The sequence below is a fragment of the Ammospiza nelsoni genome, chromosome 2 (genome assembly GCF_027579445.1).
Source record: "Ammospiza nelsoni isolate bAmmNel1 chromosome 2, bAmmNel1.pri, whole genome shotgun sequence".
Taxonomy (NCBI): domain Eukaryota; kingdom Metazoa; phylum Chordata; class Aves; order Passeriformes; family Passerellidae; genus Ammospiza; species Ammospiza nelsoni.
The window spans coordinates 120,559,866-120,577,735 of NC_080634.1; the positions used below are offsets into that span (position 1 = coordinate 120,559,866).

The window sequence follows — 17,870 nt, forward strand, 5'->3', positions numbered from 1 at the left end:
GACAGGGTCTGGGAGGGGATATACAAGTGAAGGACCATAGTTGATAGGCCTTACAAAGGAGGTGGCCCTGCATTAGGGGGTCTGGTAGGGCTTGTCACCCTCCCAGTCACCTGCTGGGAATTGAGAAGCAGTGTGCAGATTCCCCAGTGCACCCTTCTGTCCTGCTGAGAGTCCCTGGCATCACATACCCATGCATCCACTTCCCCAGCAGAAACTGCTTTGGCTTTCACCAGATGCAGCCAATGAGAACAGTGGGATCAAGAGTGACAGAGTTATAGAGGAGAGTTAACTGAGCTGGAGATGAGGGGACTGGCAGGGACAAGAAAGGAAGCAGGATACAGCTTGATCATACAGCTGATCATACAGCTGTGTCATCAGCACACAAGAGGAAGGGCACAGTGAGTCGGAGATGGGGAATGGGGAGAAGAAGGTAGACAGGACAAATGAGGAACACAACAGGGAGCAGTAACAAAAGTCAGGGACTGAGTCTGGGAAGGGGTTACCAGAGGCTAAGGAAGTTTAGCAGGGAATGATGTGGCAGGGAGAGGAAGAGACGTACTCTGGAGACAGGCTGCACTGCTGAGGTGGCCAAGCAGGGACACTCAGGCTGGTTTTCAGGATATCTCCCACATCGCAGCGCACCAACGGCTGCCTGCCCTGGCTGCCCGAGGGCTCACCTGTGTCCTTGTTGAGGGAGAAGAGCGGGGGCGAGTTTCCCCGGACGATGCGGTACGTCACCCTGCCGTTGAGGCCCTCGTCCTTGTCGTGGGCAGCGACGCGCAGCACGGCCGTGCCCGGCATGCTCTGTGTGCTGATGCTGGCGGCGTACTCCAGCGGGTAGAACACCGGCCGGTTGTCGTTGGTGTCCTCCAGGAACACCTTCACGTACACCATGGAGTTCAGGCCGCCCTGCGGAGGCACGGGGTCAGGGACAGCTGAGGACAGCAGCACCCGGCACAGGGCTGGCTCAGCAGCACTGCGTGCGCGGCCTCGGCAGCACTCACCCCGTCCACTGCAGTGATGGTGAAGTCGTAGGCAGCCGTGCCCTCATCGCGGTCCAGGGGCTGCACCGTGCACAGCTGCCCCGAGTGCTTGTCAATGCTGAACTGCGTGGGGGTGACGCTGCCGATGCCAGAGCCGATGGAGTAGGAAAGGGAGCCGAACGCACCGCTGTCTGCGTCTGTGGCTGTCACCTGTGCGAGAGAACGCACCACCTGAACAGAACAGAACCAGCCAGAGCCAGCCCAGCCCCACCACCACGCCCTAGTGCCACCTTGTGCTCCATGGCACAGCCACCATGCCACCCTCAGAGCTGGCCATCACAACGCAGCGCGACAGCAACTGTGGCTCTTGTCCCAGACCGGCCACTGCTTTTCTGCAGGACATGCAGCAGCCCCGGCACCTCTATTCCTTCTTTTCTGCAAAGACACTCAGGATGGGACAGGAAGAAAGTCACCCCCCTGTCACCACGGCCCTGGCTCTGTCCTGCTCTCCGGACTCTGTGTCTAGCAGCCCCAGACAGGGCATGAGGATGGAGGGTGGCACTGCCCTGTGACAGTCCAGTCTCATGCTGCCTGTAGCACAAGAAGTGCACCCACTATGACAGACGTGGCAGGAGGAGGAATGCTGCTCCCTGCCTGCCCTCCCCAGCTCCTCCTTCGGGCTCCCACAGAGCTCAGGCCAGCAGAAACCAACTCCTGACTCCACATCCCTGCCCACAGCTCCTCCACCAGCTGGGAACTCCAGGGAGAGCAAAGCTGGGGGACAGAGCTGGGGAAGGCAGCTGGGCCAGGCCCGGGTGAAGCGGAGTTCAGGCCTCGTCAGCCACAGCTCCTCCCCGCAGCAGCCATGGGGCCTCGCTCATGGAGGAGCCAAGCCGAGGGCCCAGCTGGGGGCTGCGAGCCGCGCACCGGGATGCAGCAACCCGGGCAGGACACAGGGCCTGCAGGGAGCAGTCACTGGGAATGGGCCACCCCGTCCTGAGCAGCAACGGGAGGCAGCACCTGCGACACCCCAGCAGCCCTGCTGCCGTGGGGCTGCCTGCAGGGAGAATCTGAGACCACATCTCCAGCGAGCACTAAGCTCCGGTGCAGAGGATCTGCTCCCCAGCCCTGCAGCAGCTGCCAGAAGAAGCACCATGGAACAGGATCCCCCCTCCCCACTCCAGCTGCAAAGCGCTTGGAAACACAGGTGCTGTGACAGAACTGGGTCAGGAGGCACTTTGGGAAACTGGACCCTCCTAGAGCTCACCATCCCCCTGCCTTACCGACTCAGCCCATCTTCCTGGGGAGCTGCTCAGCAGAAACCACAAATCTGACCCTGCTGATATCACTGGAGGTCATCTGCAGGTTACCAGTACAGTGGCTCCATGCTGCCTGTCATTACTGGGGTACAGCCCTGTACCCACACCCTGTGTGCCTGTATGGGATACAGCCCTGTACCCACGCCCTGTGTGCCTGTGCCATTCCTTGGGTCAGCTGCCAGATGGAAATGCATAACCAGCTGGAATAGGTACTATATGGTAAATGAAGTTTTTTCTTTCCTTCAGAATGAAGTATTTCTGACTCTGAAGGTTATCCAAAATGCACATCAGCTGCTTTAATCACTGTACATCCACAGTCTTTGCTGCAGAGTGAGATAGCAGCGGCAGGCGGCTCAGCCCCGGGGCTCTGATGCTTCCAGAAGAGTCTCCTTTCCCCACCATAACCATCTTCTGATGGCTGCCCCCCTTAGGAATACCCAAAGGGGGAATACCCAGCTTCCTGCCACAAGACCTGGGCCAGGTTTCAGGAACAGGCAAGCAACAGATGAGCTCTCACTACTGTGCAGTGCAGCACCACCTCCCTGGTGGCTTCCCGGTACCCAGAGCCATGTTCCAGCAAGATAACTGGTGGAGCCAGCAGTCTGGTATCAGAACCAGCCCTGGCTGTGCAGCCAGGACAAGGTATCCCATGTATCTACTGCTTCACTGCCCCATCCTGTGGTGGGACCATCTGTGAACTGCTGGTCCAACACAAAACTCTGCCCAATATGAGCCTACACAGCATCTAAGAGAGGTGACATCACTGGTGCCACCACACCTGCAGCCCTGCACCTGGTTCTTGTCTCCCTTGGATGGGAGATGCTAAACTGGTGCCTAGAGAGAAGCCACAGGAACAGGAAACACCTGCTAGACCAGGTCATGGTGTTGGCTGAGTTTGGGGCCACTGGACACTTTGCTCCGTGCTCTGCCACTGCTCCCCAGTCCCAGCTCCCTGCCTGCAGACTGCTGATGTCCCATGTGTGAATCCCATGGGATGGGGCTGGCTGACTGCCCGCGGGCAGCCCACGCTCAGCAGGGCCTGGCACGAGAGCCAGGGGCAGCAGGATCCCCAGTGCAGCTGGGTGATGGCTCCTGGGGACTCCTGAGAGACACCACAGGGACCACCAGGTATGGCAACCACCTCATTCCAGCTGCACGCACTGCTGCAGACTCAGAGCACACACAGTTTGAGACAGGGACACATTTTTAGCTGCGAGGGCAATTAGCCACCAAAAGGGCTCATTAAGGCCTGTGGTGAGTTCACCACTTCTGGAAATTTTTAAACCAAGCATGGACATTTTTCCAGGAACTTTGCTAGAAGCTAATGCAGGGCAGCCCCAGGCTCTGTATTTAGCATCTGCCCCAAGTCTTGGATCCACAGCTGGTTTCACTGCAGCTCACTCATGAGACTCTTGATGTTTGCCTGAAAAATAGAGGGAAACGGGGTCGAGCTGCCTGTGGAACTGCCCAGGAAACTCTGCACTGGGGCTGTGCCAGTCCTGCTGCTCCCTAGAATGTGTGGGAGCAGGAGCCAGGGCTCTGAGCCTGAACGGCGGCCCCACTGCCCTCTCTCCTCTGACTTCTGAACGGAGCCCGCCCCGCCTCAAGGGCTGTAAGCACAAGGACACCAGTGCCCTGCCAGGAGGTTCCTGACCTGAAGCTGCCAAGGAAGCAGCAGTACCTGAGGAAGCCAGGATCACAGACCCCCGGTCTCACAGAGATTCCAGAGCCCCTGCCAAGCTGGGGTGGCACGCAGCTGGATCTGCTGTTCCTAGAAGGGACTGCTGACTGGGGATGTGGCAGCTGGCAGCAGCTGTGACTGCAGTGGCCATGCAGCAGCAGATTCAGGATCCTAAAGGGAGTGAGGAAGAAGAGAAGCAGAGTACAGACCCTGGATTGCAAGGCAGAGTTCAGCTTTTACAGGGAACTGGTCGATGGAAGGGATCTCGTGGGAGGCAGCACTGAGGGCCAGGGCAGCTGAGGAAAGCTGGCAGGCCTTCAGGACAGCACACTCAGAGCAGCCCATCCCAGTGCTCAGGAAAACACAGAGACCTCAGCAGATGGCCTGGGCTAAGCAGGGGCCTCCGGGCTAAGCTGCCATGCAGAAGGTGGTGCATGCTGAGAGAACTGGACTGTGCAGCCTGGAGAGGGGGAGGCTCTGGAGTGACCTCACTGGGGCATTTCAGCACCTGAAGGGAGCCAACGAGATGGAGAGAGAGGCTATTCAAAAGGGCCTCAAAAGACAGGACAAGGGAGAGCTGCTCTACACTGACAGCAAGCAGGTTTAGGTTGGATATTGGGAAGAAATTCTTCCCTGTGAGAGTGATGAGGGCCTGGCACAGGGTGTCCAGAGAAACTGTGGCTGCCCCTGCATCCCTGGGAGTGTCCAAGGCCAGGTTGGACAGGGCTTGGAACAACCTGGTTGAGTGGAAGGTGTCCCTGCTCATGGCAGGGGTTGGAAGGAGATGATATTTAAGGTCTCTTCCAACCCAAACCATTCCACAATCCTTTGAGATGGGCATGGAGGCAAGACAAAGAGTAGGAATCTATAGACACTGCCAGGCATGTCAGGCTGTGCCAGCAAAGTCAAAGTTCAAGCCTGAGTGTGCCAAGAAGAGCCTCTGCACTGTGTTGGCAGTGAAGGCCTGAAGAGGAGCCCATTTCTGAGTGTGGATTCAGCAGCAGCAGGCACAGCTAAGACTGGGACACTCAGTGCCTCCTCCACCTCGGTCCCCACCAGCCTCCCAGGCCCCCATGCTGCTCAAAAGGCTTCAGAGAGCCTCCAGAGAGGGGTGAGGAGAGAGCCAGTATTTCTTTGGAAAGATTGATCCACGTGAATCCATGGGACTCAACAGGCTGCATCAATGGAGGCTGGCAGAAATGGATTTGTGGGGCTGCTCTTTACATGTGGGAGCAAAGCAGGGGAGATCCCCGACACCTGGAGGAATGCAAGTCTCACATCCCACCCTCAACAAAGGCCAAAAGGATCATCTGAGGGTCTACGCTCTCGTCAGCCACACTTTGGGCCCTGGGAGAATCATGGCATGAGTCTTCTAGCATGTTTTAGGCCACATGAAAGATCCTGGAAGGGAAGAGCCATCATTGATTGACCAACCTGTGTGCTCTCTGTGGTGTTTGGATCTGGGCTGAAAGGGCTGACAGTGTGGGTGACAATTGCCTTGACTTTGGGAAGGATTTTGACACCTTCTCCCACTGTCCTCATATCCAAGGCAGGATGTTGCAGTTTGGAGGGCTGGGCAATCGGTGGGTGAAAGACAGGTTGGGAGGCAGGCTCTGGGGACAGGTTCATGAGCAGTGAGGGAAAGGCTCTGCATGAAAGTGACAGAAGAAATACTCCATTTCTGTCAAAAATGCAGATGATGCAGATGAAAAGGCACATGCCCTTGAGACCAGAGGATGTGTTAAGGAACCCAGGCATGACCCTCATGTTTTGAAGACTTGGTGGATAGGTGTAGAAGAGGCTGCTACCGTGGCAGGGTTTGGGGATCACATCTGGGCTACTTTCAGCCGAAATCACTCACTGATCAGTGCAATTACATGGGAACGCTGCTGTTGGCATCCAGTTCCCAGCTGGGTTTGAATCTGGCAAGGGATGTCCAAGTCAACAAGGAGGGCTTCTGTAAGGACATTGGTGACAAAAGGAAGGCTGGGTAAAATGCAGGCCCACAGCTGAAGGAGATGAGGGACCTGGTGACACAGGACATGGAAAAGACTGGGGTACTTAATTCCCTCTTTCCCTTACTCTCCATTAGTGAGATGGGTCTTCAGGAGCCTCAGGTCTCAGAGAACAGGGGGAAGCACATCACCATCAGCGCCAGGCCCTTCACAATAATCATCACGTTTGCAAGGTGCCTGAAGACTGTGGGAAGGTAAATATCTCCCATCTTCAAGAGCAAGGCAGGAGGACCCAGGTAACTACAAAACAATCAGCATCACCTTGATCCCTGGGAAACCGATGGAGCAGCTACTCCTGGAAACCATTTTTATGCATGGGAAGGACAAGAAAATCATCAGGAGTGGTGAGCACAGTGTCCCTTAAGGACAAATCATGCTTGATCCACTTGATAAATGACTGACCTGGTGGATGACAGAAAAGGAGTGGATATTGTCAACCTGAAGTGCACTAAATTCTTTGACACTCTCCCCCATGAGATCCCCATTCAGGTGAAAACCAGCTGAAAACCAGCTGAATGCCTCCTGTGCAGAGAGTGGTGGTCAGGGGCACAATTCCTACCTGGAGGCCAGCAGCCAGCAGTGTACCCCAGGGCCGGTCCTGCCTGCAGCCCTGTTTGGCACCTCCATTAATGACCTGTTTGATGGTGCAGTGTGCACCCTGAGCAGTTTGCTGATGGCCCCAAATTGGGAGGAGTGGCTGATTTGCCAGAGGGTCATGCTGCATCTGGAGCAACCTTGAGAGGCTGCAGGGAGGCACGAGAGGCCTCCTGAAGTTCCTAAGGGACAGTTCTGGCAAAGCTCTGACCCGGGGAGGAAGCAATGCCCTGCAGCAGCAGAGGCTGGGGGCTGCACCCTGGAGAGCAGCTCAGCAGAGAGGGCCCGTGGGTGCCAAGGTGAGACAGCAATGTGCCCTTGCTGCAAGGAAGGAGAATGGTGTCCTGGCAGCATCAGGAGAGTGTGGCCAGCAGGTCAGGGAGAGGATCCTGCCCCTCTCTCAGCAGTGGTGAGGCCACAGCTGAAGCTGTGTGCAGCACAGTTCTCCTCAGTGCTCCTGCAGTGCAGCACTGGCTCCCCAGTGCAGGAGAGAGATGGCCATACTGGAGAGAGTCCAGTGAGGGCCACAGAGATGATGAAGGCACTGGAGCACCCTTCCTGGGACGAAAGACTGAGGGAGCTGGGGTGGTTCAGCCTGGAGAAGGGGTATCACTCCTACAGGAATGAGGGCAACAAGAGGATCCAGGCTCTTCCCAGTTGTGCCCAGTGTCAGGATCAGAGGGCATGGGCACACACCAGAACACAGGAGAGTCCCTCTGAAGATCAGGAAGCACTTTTCCTTCATGAGGCTTCCCAGGAAAGTGGGGATGCCCAGGGCAACCAACTCTGGATGGTGCTGCTTGTGCATGGGGGGGTCGTACTAGACTATCTCAAGAGGTCCTTTCCAAACTCAGCCATTTTGTGATCTCCAGCCAAAGACCCTCCTGAACACCCCAGTTTCCCTCTGAGCTCAGACTGTTCCAAGAGAGCTGATGTGCTCCCCGTCCCTGCAGAGCAGCCCTGACCACCCCGGGCAGCAGCATCTGCTGCCTGCCCCGACCTGCCCACAGGTGTGGTGGGAAGGCTTTGCTGCAGTGCCTTGCAGCTGGGCAGAAGAGCATGCAGGGGGAGGGCTGTGGCCACCACGGAGCAAAGAGCACAACAAAGGAGAACAGCAAGATGACTCAGGGTCAGGCAGCACAAAACCAGAGCACCAGACTTGGAAGGGGAAGCGGGGTCCTGGCCAAGTGTGCCTCTCCCTGCTGCATGGAGAGCTGGGAGGGCAGTGATGGGTATGGAGGCCTTGCAATTTCACACCCTCGTCCCAGCACCCCAGCAAGACAGGAGGAACAGCCAGGGCACAACAGACTTCCTACATCTCCCAGAGATGGGGATGGATGAAGTACAGCCCCACACCGAGGTCCCTCACCCTGTGGGAGTCAAAGCTGCCCCTTCCCATAGAGCCATCACCAGAGCCCCTCGTACACAGCTCCTGCTGCCCCGTGCCCCAGCCCACAGGGCTGAGAAGCGATGGAGCACAGCTCAGGCTCCATTCCTCAGCCCTGCTCCCCACTGCAGCCAGCGCAGTCAGCAGGCAGGGAGCTCATCTGGAGCCTGGCCACGGCTGGGGCTCTGCTGCGCACATGTTGTGCTGTGGCTTTGGCAAACATCTGGCTCTGGGGCTCCCGCCCCTCTGAGTGACGGCTCTTGGTGGGAGAGGAGGGGAGGCTGGCGCCAGTGTGGTCAGCGATCCCACGCACGGCTCCCCGCGCCGGAGCGCGCGCCAGCCTCTGCCCTCCCAGCCCTGGCACGGCCACCGGCCAGCCCAGAGCGGCCAGGCAGCAGCCACACAGCTATTTCAGGAGCCGCTCCTGTCTCCAGGCTTTGTCCCAGCCCCCAGCACGGCCGGGTCCCAGGGGAGGCAGCAGGGTCAGGGTTTGGCCCAGCAGCAGCGCAGCCACGTGGCCAAGGCGAGGGTCAGCCCCCATGGCTCCCCATGGAGCCCCCTGTGCAGGGAGCCCCAGTGCAGCTGCCAGCACTGCTGGCTCACACCCCTGGGTCACACCGCTGGGTCACACCACTGGGTCACACTGCAGGCTCACAGTGCAGGCTCACACTGCAGGGTCACAGTGCAGGCTCACACTGCTGGCTCACACCCCTGGGTCACACCACTGGGTCACACCGCTGGGTCACACCCCTGGGTCACACCCCTGGGTCACACCGCTGGGTCACACTGCAGGGTCACAGTGCAGGCTCACACTGCTGGGTCACAGTGCAGGCTCACAGTGCAGGCTCACACTGCAGGGTCACAGTGCAGGCTCACACTGCTGGGTCACACTGCAGGGTCACAGTGCAGGCTCACACTGCAGGGTCACAGTGCAGGCTCACACTGCTGGCTCACACCCCTGGGTCACACCGCTGGGTCACACTGCAGGCTCACACTGCATGGTCACACTGCAGGCTCACACCGCTGGGTCACACTGCTGGCTCACACTGCTGGCTCACACCCCTGGGTCACACTGAAGGCTCACACCCCTGGGTCACACCGCTGGGTCACACTGCAGGCTCACACTGCCGGCTCCCCAGGGCCCCAGGCACGGGCTGGGGGTCCCACAGCCATGGCCTCCACACTGCCCAGAGCAGCTGAGGCTGCCCCAGCCCTGGCACCCAAGGCCAGGCTGGATGGGGCTTGGAACAGCCGGGTCTAGTGGAAGGTGTCCCTGCCATGGCAGGGGGTGGAAGGAGATGGGCTTTAAGGTCCCTTCTCACCCTCCTGTGATGCTAGGACAGACACAGGGCTGCCAGAAACACATGTAGCTGGGCATGGGGAGCAGGGGCTGCCCTGAGATTGGGCAGGAAGTTAACCACAGACACTGGCAGGGAGGCAGGGTGTGAATGGTGAGGCTGGGCAAGAGGGGAGGGAGCCTGAGAGTGCCCAGCACCCTTCTGGGAGCCCAGGGGCCTCCAAGCACAGGGCACAGACGGACAAGGAGCGAGGTTCTGCACCTGAGTGTCTGCTAGTGAAATGGCATCTGCAGCCAGGAGCTGCAGGGCATAGGGAGCCCCACAGAAGGTGCAGGAGATGAACAGGACCTGGAAGCTGGGGAGCAGAAAGGGGCAGGGAATCCTGGAGCAGAGCAGGGGTGGGAAGCTGGGAAGAGTGCTCAGGGTGGGGGGCTTGAATGGGGCAGGCACAGCCCAGGGCAGAAATGGCAGGACCCTGGGGGGCACTGAAGCCAGAATGACCCAACCCAGGGTGTGGGGCTGGGTTTCAGCCATGTGGAGCTCAGGCAGAGAGCGCTCAGAGAAGGTCTGTACAAAAAGATGGGACACACATCCATAAGATGTGCAGGAGAGACTGGGGTCAGCACAGGATTGAGCATGCCAGGCAGGGTGAGCCTAGGGAGCAAGGCCAGCATGGGGCTCCCAACATCAGCAGGACATGGAGCTGCTCTGGAGACAGGCTGGGCGAGATGGGGGTGCTCAACCTCAAAAAGGCTCCAGGGAAACCCTAGAGTCCCTTCCAGTGCCTAAAGGGGCTCCAAGAGAGCTGGAGAGGGACTTTGGACAAGGGCCTGGACTGACAGGGCAAGGGGCAATGGCTTCACACAGCCAGAGGACCAGGTTAGATGGCATCTTGTGAAGAAGCTCATCCTTGTGAGGGTGGGCTGTGGCTGCTCCATCCAGTGTCCAAGGCCAGGACTGGTCTAGTGGAGGGTGCCCTTGCCCATGGCAGGGGGCTGTAACTGGACGATCTTTAAGGTCCCTTCCTACCTAACATCATTCTGGGATCCAGAGGGAGAGGCTGGCATGCCCCAAGGGCTGTGCAGGTGGAGGAGAGCTGCCCCGGGTCACAGTGGCGAGGGGGGACACGACAACTGCAGCTGGCACTGACCAGGGGTGCGGGAGAACAAGGGGAGCAGAAAGGGGGGAGCAGAAAGGGGGAGCAGAAACAGGGGAGCAGAAAGGGGGAGCACACTGGGGCACGGGAGGGGCAGAAGGACTGGCCCTGCCGAGCTGCAGTGTGGTGGGTGTGGGTGGACACAGATGAGCAAGCTGCGCGAGCAGGGGCAGCGGGGGAAAGAGCAGTTCTGCGGGCCCTTGGGCTGAGGCAGAGGTACGGGAGAAGGGGCAGCTGTGAGGGGGCTGGGGATCGCACGGAGGAAGGAGGGAGCTGTTCCAGGGGGCTGGGAGGAGGAGCAGAGCATGGGGGAGAGGAGCGCGAGGGGCTGGGGCCTCTCAGCTGCAGTGGAAAAGCTGCTGCAGCTCCAGGGGAAATGCTACTTGAATTAATCATGGCGCTGGCTGCTGTGCCAAGCCCAGGAGGAGGCTGCTGGCAGCGCAAGGAAATAACTTTCACAGGAATTTGGAACAAATGCAGCTCTTCTGGCGGTAACAACAGCACTCACCTCCCCCCACAGCCTCCCATGTACCAGCATCTCCCCCTTGCCCACACTGCTGTGTACCCCCGATCCCCCCACACGGCAGCCTGCTCCTCAGCACCCTGACACTCTCTCCCCCTTGTTCCTGCCCCCAGCACGCCCCCAGGCATCTCCCCATCTCGCTCTGGAAAGCTGGCCTTCTTGTTTCCAAGGAGGGGAGGCCTGCTCTGTGCTGTGCAAAGGTCTGGAAATAGGTTGATACCGAATCCCTTGCCCTAGGAACACAAATGCAGGCAGGCAGCAGTGCCCCCTCCCTCCTGCACTCTCCTTGCCCGCAGTGGGTGAGCATTAGTCCTCGTGCTGCCCCAGGCCCATGCCTGGCCACGCTCCATGTCCCTGCCAGGAACAGCCCTCCAGACCCTCCTGGTAACACAGTGAATGTGCTCTGGTGTAGCCTACAGCTCTTCATCCACATCCTCCTCCCTGGGGCATGGCCCACGGGGCTATGCTTGTAGCACTGACCATGAATGCCCGATGGAGTCACAAACCAGAACCAAACACTCATCAGACTTGTCCTCAAAACTGCAGAGACTCTACATTAGGTGCATTGCTGGTCAGCTTTTAATTTCTGACGTTCCCCAACGTTTGTGTACGGGTGCAAAGGCAGTGTGTAAACCCTGATTCCAAAATCATCAATTCTGAATATACGCAAGAATCAATAATCCACCGCTCCATGTCATTCAGGTTGCTGTCCAACCAGCCCATGCTCACCACATGGGGCTCACAGCTCTCTCTGCCAGAACACAGACAATACTTGATTTAGCATGAAAAGTCAGAAAGCCCCAGAAAAACACTATCTGACCATGCATGCAGTGTGCTGGTACACAGTCAAATGTTTAAAGCAAATTCAAACCAGCAGGGTGAATTTATACCAGAGCAGATTTACATGGAGCCCAGCACTGGAGCAGGATCCAGTGCCCTAAAGCCTCGGCAGCATCAGCCCATGGCGGCAGAGAGGAGCAGGGCAGCCAGCTGGGGACCAACTCCTGCTCCATTTTCTGCTGGTCTCACGTTCACTGCTACCCTGGGCTCTCTCTCCACCAGTGTTTCTTTCTCATCTCACATCTGAACAGTGAGTTTGCCATTTCCTTTGCTTCATGCTCAGTCTGCTACTGTGGGACCTGGCCCATAGTAAACACGAGTAATAAACAGAGAAGACGTTATGAGTTCCTTTTTCTCTCTCAGAAGCTCAGGCCAGCAACCTGCTCTGCTCATCCCTGTTCACACTCAGACACAAAGACTGTCGTGGCAGACAGAACGGAGTCTGCAAGGGGGCAGATCATCTGTAGTGATAGTTCAGGTCTCTCCTGCTCACTCTTGGGGACTCCTTCCTTCCCCACCCTTCTGTCCTGTCCACAGAGAGTAGACATCACTGTCTAAAAACAGGCCTGGTCCTCCCAGCCTTTTCTGCTTAAAAATGGGGCAGGCTGACAAAGAAGCAAACTCACTGAGCTCTGTGCTGACCCGGGTGACTGTCGTGTGTCCTGTGCCTCATCTGGCAGGGCCTGCCCATGACCTGAGCACTCATCACCACTGTGTGGGTCCGGACAGAACCCAGGCTTTGACAGAGATACTCACTGGGTGAGCCCCAGTGCCTGGAAGCCATAGAGAGATGGAGCCAAGCAGGGGCAACAGCACAAAAGGGCTGTGGGGGCAGCACACCTGACACGGGCAGCTTCGTGGGGAACAGTGCTGGGCACTGGGCACGACAGCCCTGGCAGCACCTCTGCAGCCTTCCTGTTTGAGGCACAGGGGTGGCCATGCCAGGCAGCCGCGCTCCAAGCCAGGGCTCCCTGTCCCGGCTCTGCCCAGCTCCCAGACTCGGCTGGCTGCTGCTGCATCCTCGATCAAGCCTGGCCAGCCTCCTTTCCCATCCTCTCACATTTCCTGGCTCAGAGGAAGCAGCAGCAGATGTGTGAGCTGTTTGCTTTGTGCCGGGGCCGCGCGGGAGTTACCTGTGCTCCGCGCTGTTCCAAACGAAACAGAAACACCCGCGCTCGGCCAAGGCATCAAACGTGCCAAGCCTGGGTCACTGCCAGCTGCCAGTCCAGCCGTGCCCCTGCACAGGGCAGAGCCGGGGGCCGTGTGCTGGGCACTGCTGGGTGTGCCCCCAGCCCCTGTGCTGGGCACTCTTTGGGGTGCCCCCAGCCCCTGTGCTGGGCACTGCTGGGTGTGCCCCCAGCCCCTGTGCCGGACACTCTTTGGGGTGCTGCCAGCCCCTGTGCTGGGCACTGCTGGGTGTGCCCCCAGCCCCTGTGCTGGGCACTCTTTGGGGTGCCGCCAGCCCCTGTGCTGGGCACTGCTGGGTGTGCCCCCAGCCCCTGTGCTGGGCACTCTTTGGGGTGCCCCCAGCCCCTGTGCTGGGCACTCTTTGGGGCACCCCCAGCCCCTGTGCCGGGCACTCTTTGGGGCGCCCCCAGCCCCTGTGCCGGGCACTCTTTGGGATGCCCCCAGCCCCAGCTCTGTTCAGGGCGCTCTTTGGGGTGCCCCCAGCCCCGGGCACTCTTTGGGGTGCCCCCAGCCCCTGTGCTGGGTGTGCCCCCTGCCCCAGCCCCGGGCACTCTTTGGGGTGCCCCCAGCCCCTGTGCTGGGCACTCTTTGGGGCGCCCCCAGCCCCAGCTCTGTGCAGGGCCCTCTCCTCCAGCCCGGCCCCACGGCCGCCTCAGGAGCCCCGCCGCCATCTCCGATTGCATTTCCAGAACCCTTCCCACACGGCGAGTGAGTGCGCTGAGCAGGAAGGCACGGACAGGGAAAGAGGGGGCCCTCCCTTCGGGGGCTCTGCACAGGCCCGGGGCTGCCCTGCACCTCCGCCGTCCCCGTCCCCGTCCCTGTCCCGGCCCTGTCCCGGCCCTGTCCCCGGCTCTGTCCCGGCCCTGTGCTGGCCCTGTCCCGGCCCTGTCCTGGCCCTGTCCCCGGCCCTGACCCGGCCCTGACCCGGCCCTGTCCCGGCCCTGTCCCGGCCCTGTCCATCCCCACACTCCCCACACCGGGACAGGCTGTAGTGCTGCCCTGCATACACCAACCCCAAATCTCCCCTGACCTACATCTTCCTCCTCATCTCCCACTCACTCCTTCTGCCCATCCTTCCCCCTAATCCTACCCTGACCTGTCCCCAAGCCCCCCGATCTCTGCCATCCTACACTTGCCCCAGCTCCACATGCCTTCTCTATTCCACACCTGGCCCTTGCTCCCACCCAATTCCTCCTTCCTGACACTCTCCTACCACATCTGCTGCACTCACTGCCCAACAAGCCCCTCTCCAGCACTCCCGCCCCACACCATCAGTCACCTGTGTGTGTGCATGCACACACACACCCCACAGCCCATCCACACACACCCCATGCCCCTGCAGTGTACCCACAGGGCACTCACAGACCATCCTTTCTTGCCACCTCCAGCGTGACCTAGGGACCCCTTCCTGGCCAAGTCACAGGACCTCCTCGAGCCTTGTCTTATGGACCCCAGAATTTCTGTTCTTCCCGTCCCCTTGGGCCCCTCTCACCAACCTGGCACCAGAGCTTCTCGTGGTCCCAGCCAGACATCCCCGTGCCCCACACCTCCAGCAGGGACGTGCCCCCGGTGCCACTGGTGCTTGTCCCCATGCACAGCCTGGCTGCTGCCACAGCTGGCAGTGCACCCCCACACCTGCCCTCACCCCAGCTCAGGCAGGTGGATCATCTGTCCCAGGAACCAGGGCTCCAGGGCCTGAGCTGCAGCAGAAACACCGAACACAGGGAGCACAGAACACACGGAATCCCAATGGCATCAGTAGCTCATCACAGAGCTTTTGGAGGCCCAGCAGCTCTCCAGCCCCAGCCGTGACCTCTTGCCACACAAAGGCTGGTGCAGCAGCACGTGCCTCAGCTCATTAGCTCATTAGCATAATTAATGCTCACAAGCAGCCTTACCAACACTGATGATCTTGGGCTAACGACCTCACAGGGGGAGAGGGAAGTCCAAAGCCGGGCTAGAGGCAGTTTCCAGAGGCAGTATCACATTCCTTAGCTCCATTTTGAGTGTCCTGGCTGCTCCACACTGATGCAAGCAAGGCCTGGCACAGCAGGAGCCACCTCAAGAGAGGCCCACACCATGCTCTGGGCAATGGACAGTCTTGTGGTGTGCCCGGTGGCAGTGGCATTGCCCACTGCTTGCACACAGAAACGATGTACATGACTTGGCCCCATTCTGGACTCACACCAAGGGCGGGGATCTCGGCCCCGGCATTCCTGCTGCAAACACTGCCTGCCAAAGCCATGACACCTGCCCCAAACACCCTGCACGGGCAGCTCTCCCACCCCAGGCTGCCCACAGCCCTGGCTGTGCTGCCGAGCTCCGGCCTCAATACATGCACCTACCTGCAAGAAGCAGGTCCCAACAGGGGTGCTCTCCTTCAGGGACACATTGTAGAAGTTACTCCTGAACACGGGCTCATTGTCATTGACATCCTGCAAGGCCACGTGCACCACAGCTGAGGAAGAGAGCGCAGGGGTTCCCCGGTCCGTGGCCAGCACAGTGAGCTGAGGCTGAGGGTCCTTTTCATAATCCAGAGGGGCAGCAGTGGTGATGATGCCGGTGGCAGGGTCAATGGTGAACCAGCTGGAGTGGGTGTCGCGGCCATGCAGGATGCTGTACCGCACCTCCCCATTGGGACCCTGGTCCTTGTCACGAGCTGTCACCTGCAGGACAAAGCTGCCTGGGTACACCACCTCGGGGATGCTCTGCTTGTACTCCTGCTGGTCAAAGAGCGGGGGGTTGTCATTAACATCCATCACCTGCAGCACAAAGGCTGATTCTGCCCGCAGCGGGGGCGTTCCTGAGTCAGTAGCTGTCACCCGCAGATCATAGGAGTCTCTTTCCTCCCGATCCAGAAGTTGGTCCACGCAGATCAGATAGATTATGTTGTCCTTAGTAGTGAGGGCAAACTTGCCATCTCCTCCCTCCAGTGTGACATTGACATTGGAATACTCTCCATAGTCGGGATCGGAAACAGAAATGCGTGCCACGTACTGTCCGGGCTGGGCTCCCTCAGAGATCTGTGGGGAGCCATCCTCACTCAGAAAGATGATAGTCATGGTGGGCTGGTTGTCATTGTAGTCACGCACGTGGATAGTGACAAAGGCTGTGGTGACCTCAGGATGGACAGCCTTATCCCTTGCCTGCACCACCAGCTCGTGCACCTTCCTCACCTCATAGTCCAGACCCTTGTTGAGCTTGATGACTCCGGTCCGGGCATCGATGGTGAAGTACTGCTCAGGATCGCTCTGCCGTCGGTTGATCTCGTAAATCACATCCCCGTTGTCACCTTCATCTGCGTCAGAGGCAAAGACCTGCAGGATGCTGCTGCCAGGTTTCAGATTCTCCGAAATGAGCGTGTGATAGCGGCTCTGGTTGAAGCTGGGGGCGTTGTCGTTGATGTCCTGAATGGACACGTCCAGTGTCATCTGGGTGCTCCGGGGCGGAGAGCCCCCATCGTAGGCTTCCAGCAGCAGGGAGTACGAGGAACGGTTCTCCCGATCCAGAACGTTGCTGACCACCAGGTCCAAATACAGGACCCCGTTGGGTCCTCGGCGCGTTTCCAGGCGGAAGGCCTGCCCCACATTCCCTCCCTTAATCGTGTAGCCTTGTGTGTTCAGGAGGCCACTGTCGGCATCAAAGGCTGGGTCCAAGGGAAACCTGCTGCCAAGGGGGGTGTGCTCCGGGATCTGAAAGGTGCTGCGCTGCTTGGGAAATGCTGGGGCATGGTCATTGATGTCATTCACCTGGATGTTCACCTCTACCGTGATGCCCTCTGGGGTGACAGCTATGAAGCTGTAGCGGTCCCGAGTCTCTCGGTCCAGGACACGAGCTGTTTTGATGATCCCTGTATTCTCATCTATCCCCAAGTCAGTGGAGACACCACTGCCCTCCTGTGCTGAGATGAAATACATGTAGGCACTAGTTTCAGGGGGCAGGCCAGCACTGATGTCCCCAATGATGGTGCCAGCCGGCTGCTCCTCATCTATTTGTAGGTCCAGGGTGCCCAGGACAGCAGAGCCCATCGCTGCTCTCAGGCCCCCAAGAACAAGCAGCTCCAGCAGAAGCATTGTTGACCTCTTCATTTGCTCCATGGCTGGCAGCAAGCAGAGCAGAGGGTGGCTTGATCTCCTTTGCAGAGTTCGCTTTAATCCTGCCTGGAATGCAGACCAGAGGATACTGGTTAAGAGAGAGCAAAGGAGGGACAGAAGGACAGAAAACAGCCTGGAGAGGGAAGGCCTGCAGGTATCTGCTGCCCGACCACCATGTAACGCCCGTCCCTCCCAAGAAGCGAACGTGACAATATGTGTCAGAGCCTGCCCAAACAAAAGCCTGGCACAGCACCTGGAGGGAGCTCACACCTGGCAGTGCCCCGAGGTGAGCAGCTAGGACCCTGTCACAGAGGCGCTTCCTACATGCCCAGGTGCTCTTTCCAGCCCCTGCCCGCCTGGCAGCACTGGCATCAGCTGCCCCCGGGCAGCAGCCCCTGTGTCTTCAACAGCCGAACGCTTCCTGAGAGGCTCAGAGCCTGTCTGCAAGAGGACAGAGGGTTTTGGGCAAACAGCAGCCTTGCATCTCTCCTCCCTGTAAAAAGCTGGTCTCAAATTACGAGATAGCTCAGCGAGTCGCTGCTTGAGACCCTGGCCCCCACCCCCTCTCTCCGCAGCAGCGTGCCTTTCAGGACCTCGGGGACTTAGGTGCCAAAACCCGTGAAGTGCAAATCTGCTGTCCCTGGGAAGGGGCACAGAACTGGAGCGGGCTTCCATTCAGCGAACAATAACTCAAAAAGGATGCATTGCAAAGGATGTGCCCACAGCTGGGAATGCCCGGGATAAAATCGGGCCGTGCTCATTGTTTGGGCTGGCACGGAGATCGGCGGGTGC

At 59.0% G+C, this 17,870-nt stretch overlaps 1 protein-coding gene across 1 annotated transcript in view; it reads right to left on the reverse strand.

Annotated features, from left to right (window-relative positions):
* Window positions 1-17,870, reverse strand: part of DCHS1 (dachsous cadherin-related 1) — a 41,834-nt gene that overhangs the window by 20,542 nt on the left and 3,422 nt on the right. Inside the window, exons 2-4 of the mRNA XM_059466355.1 lie at window positions 15,330-17,144; window positions 1,005-1,193; window positions 678-909 (exon numbers count right to left, since the gene is read on the reverse strand). Coding sequence (XP_059322338.1) covers window positions 678-909; window positions 1,005-1,193; window positions 15,330-17,081 — 2,173 coding nt within the window. The 5' untranslated portion in view covers window positions 17,082-17,144. The remainder of the gene's footprint in view (window positions 1-677; window positions 910-1,004; window positions 1,194-15,329; window positions 17,145-17,870) is intronic.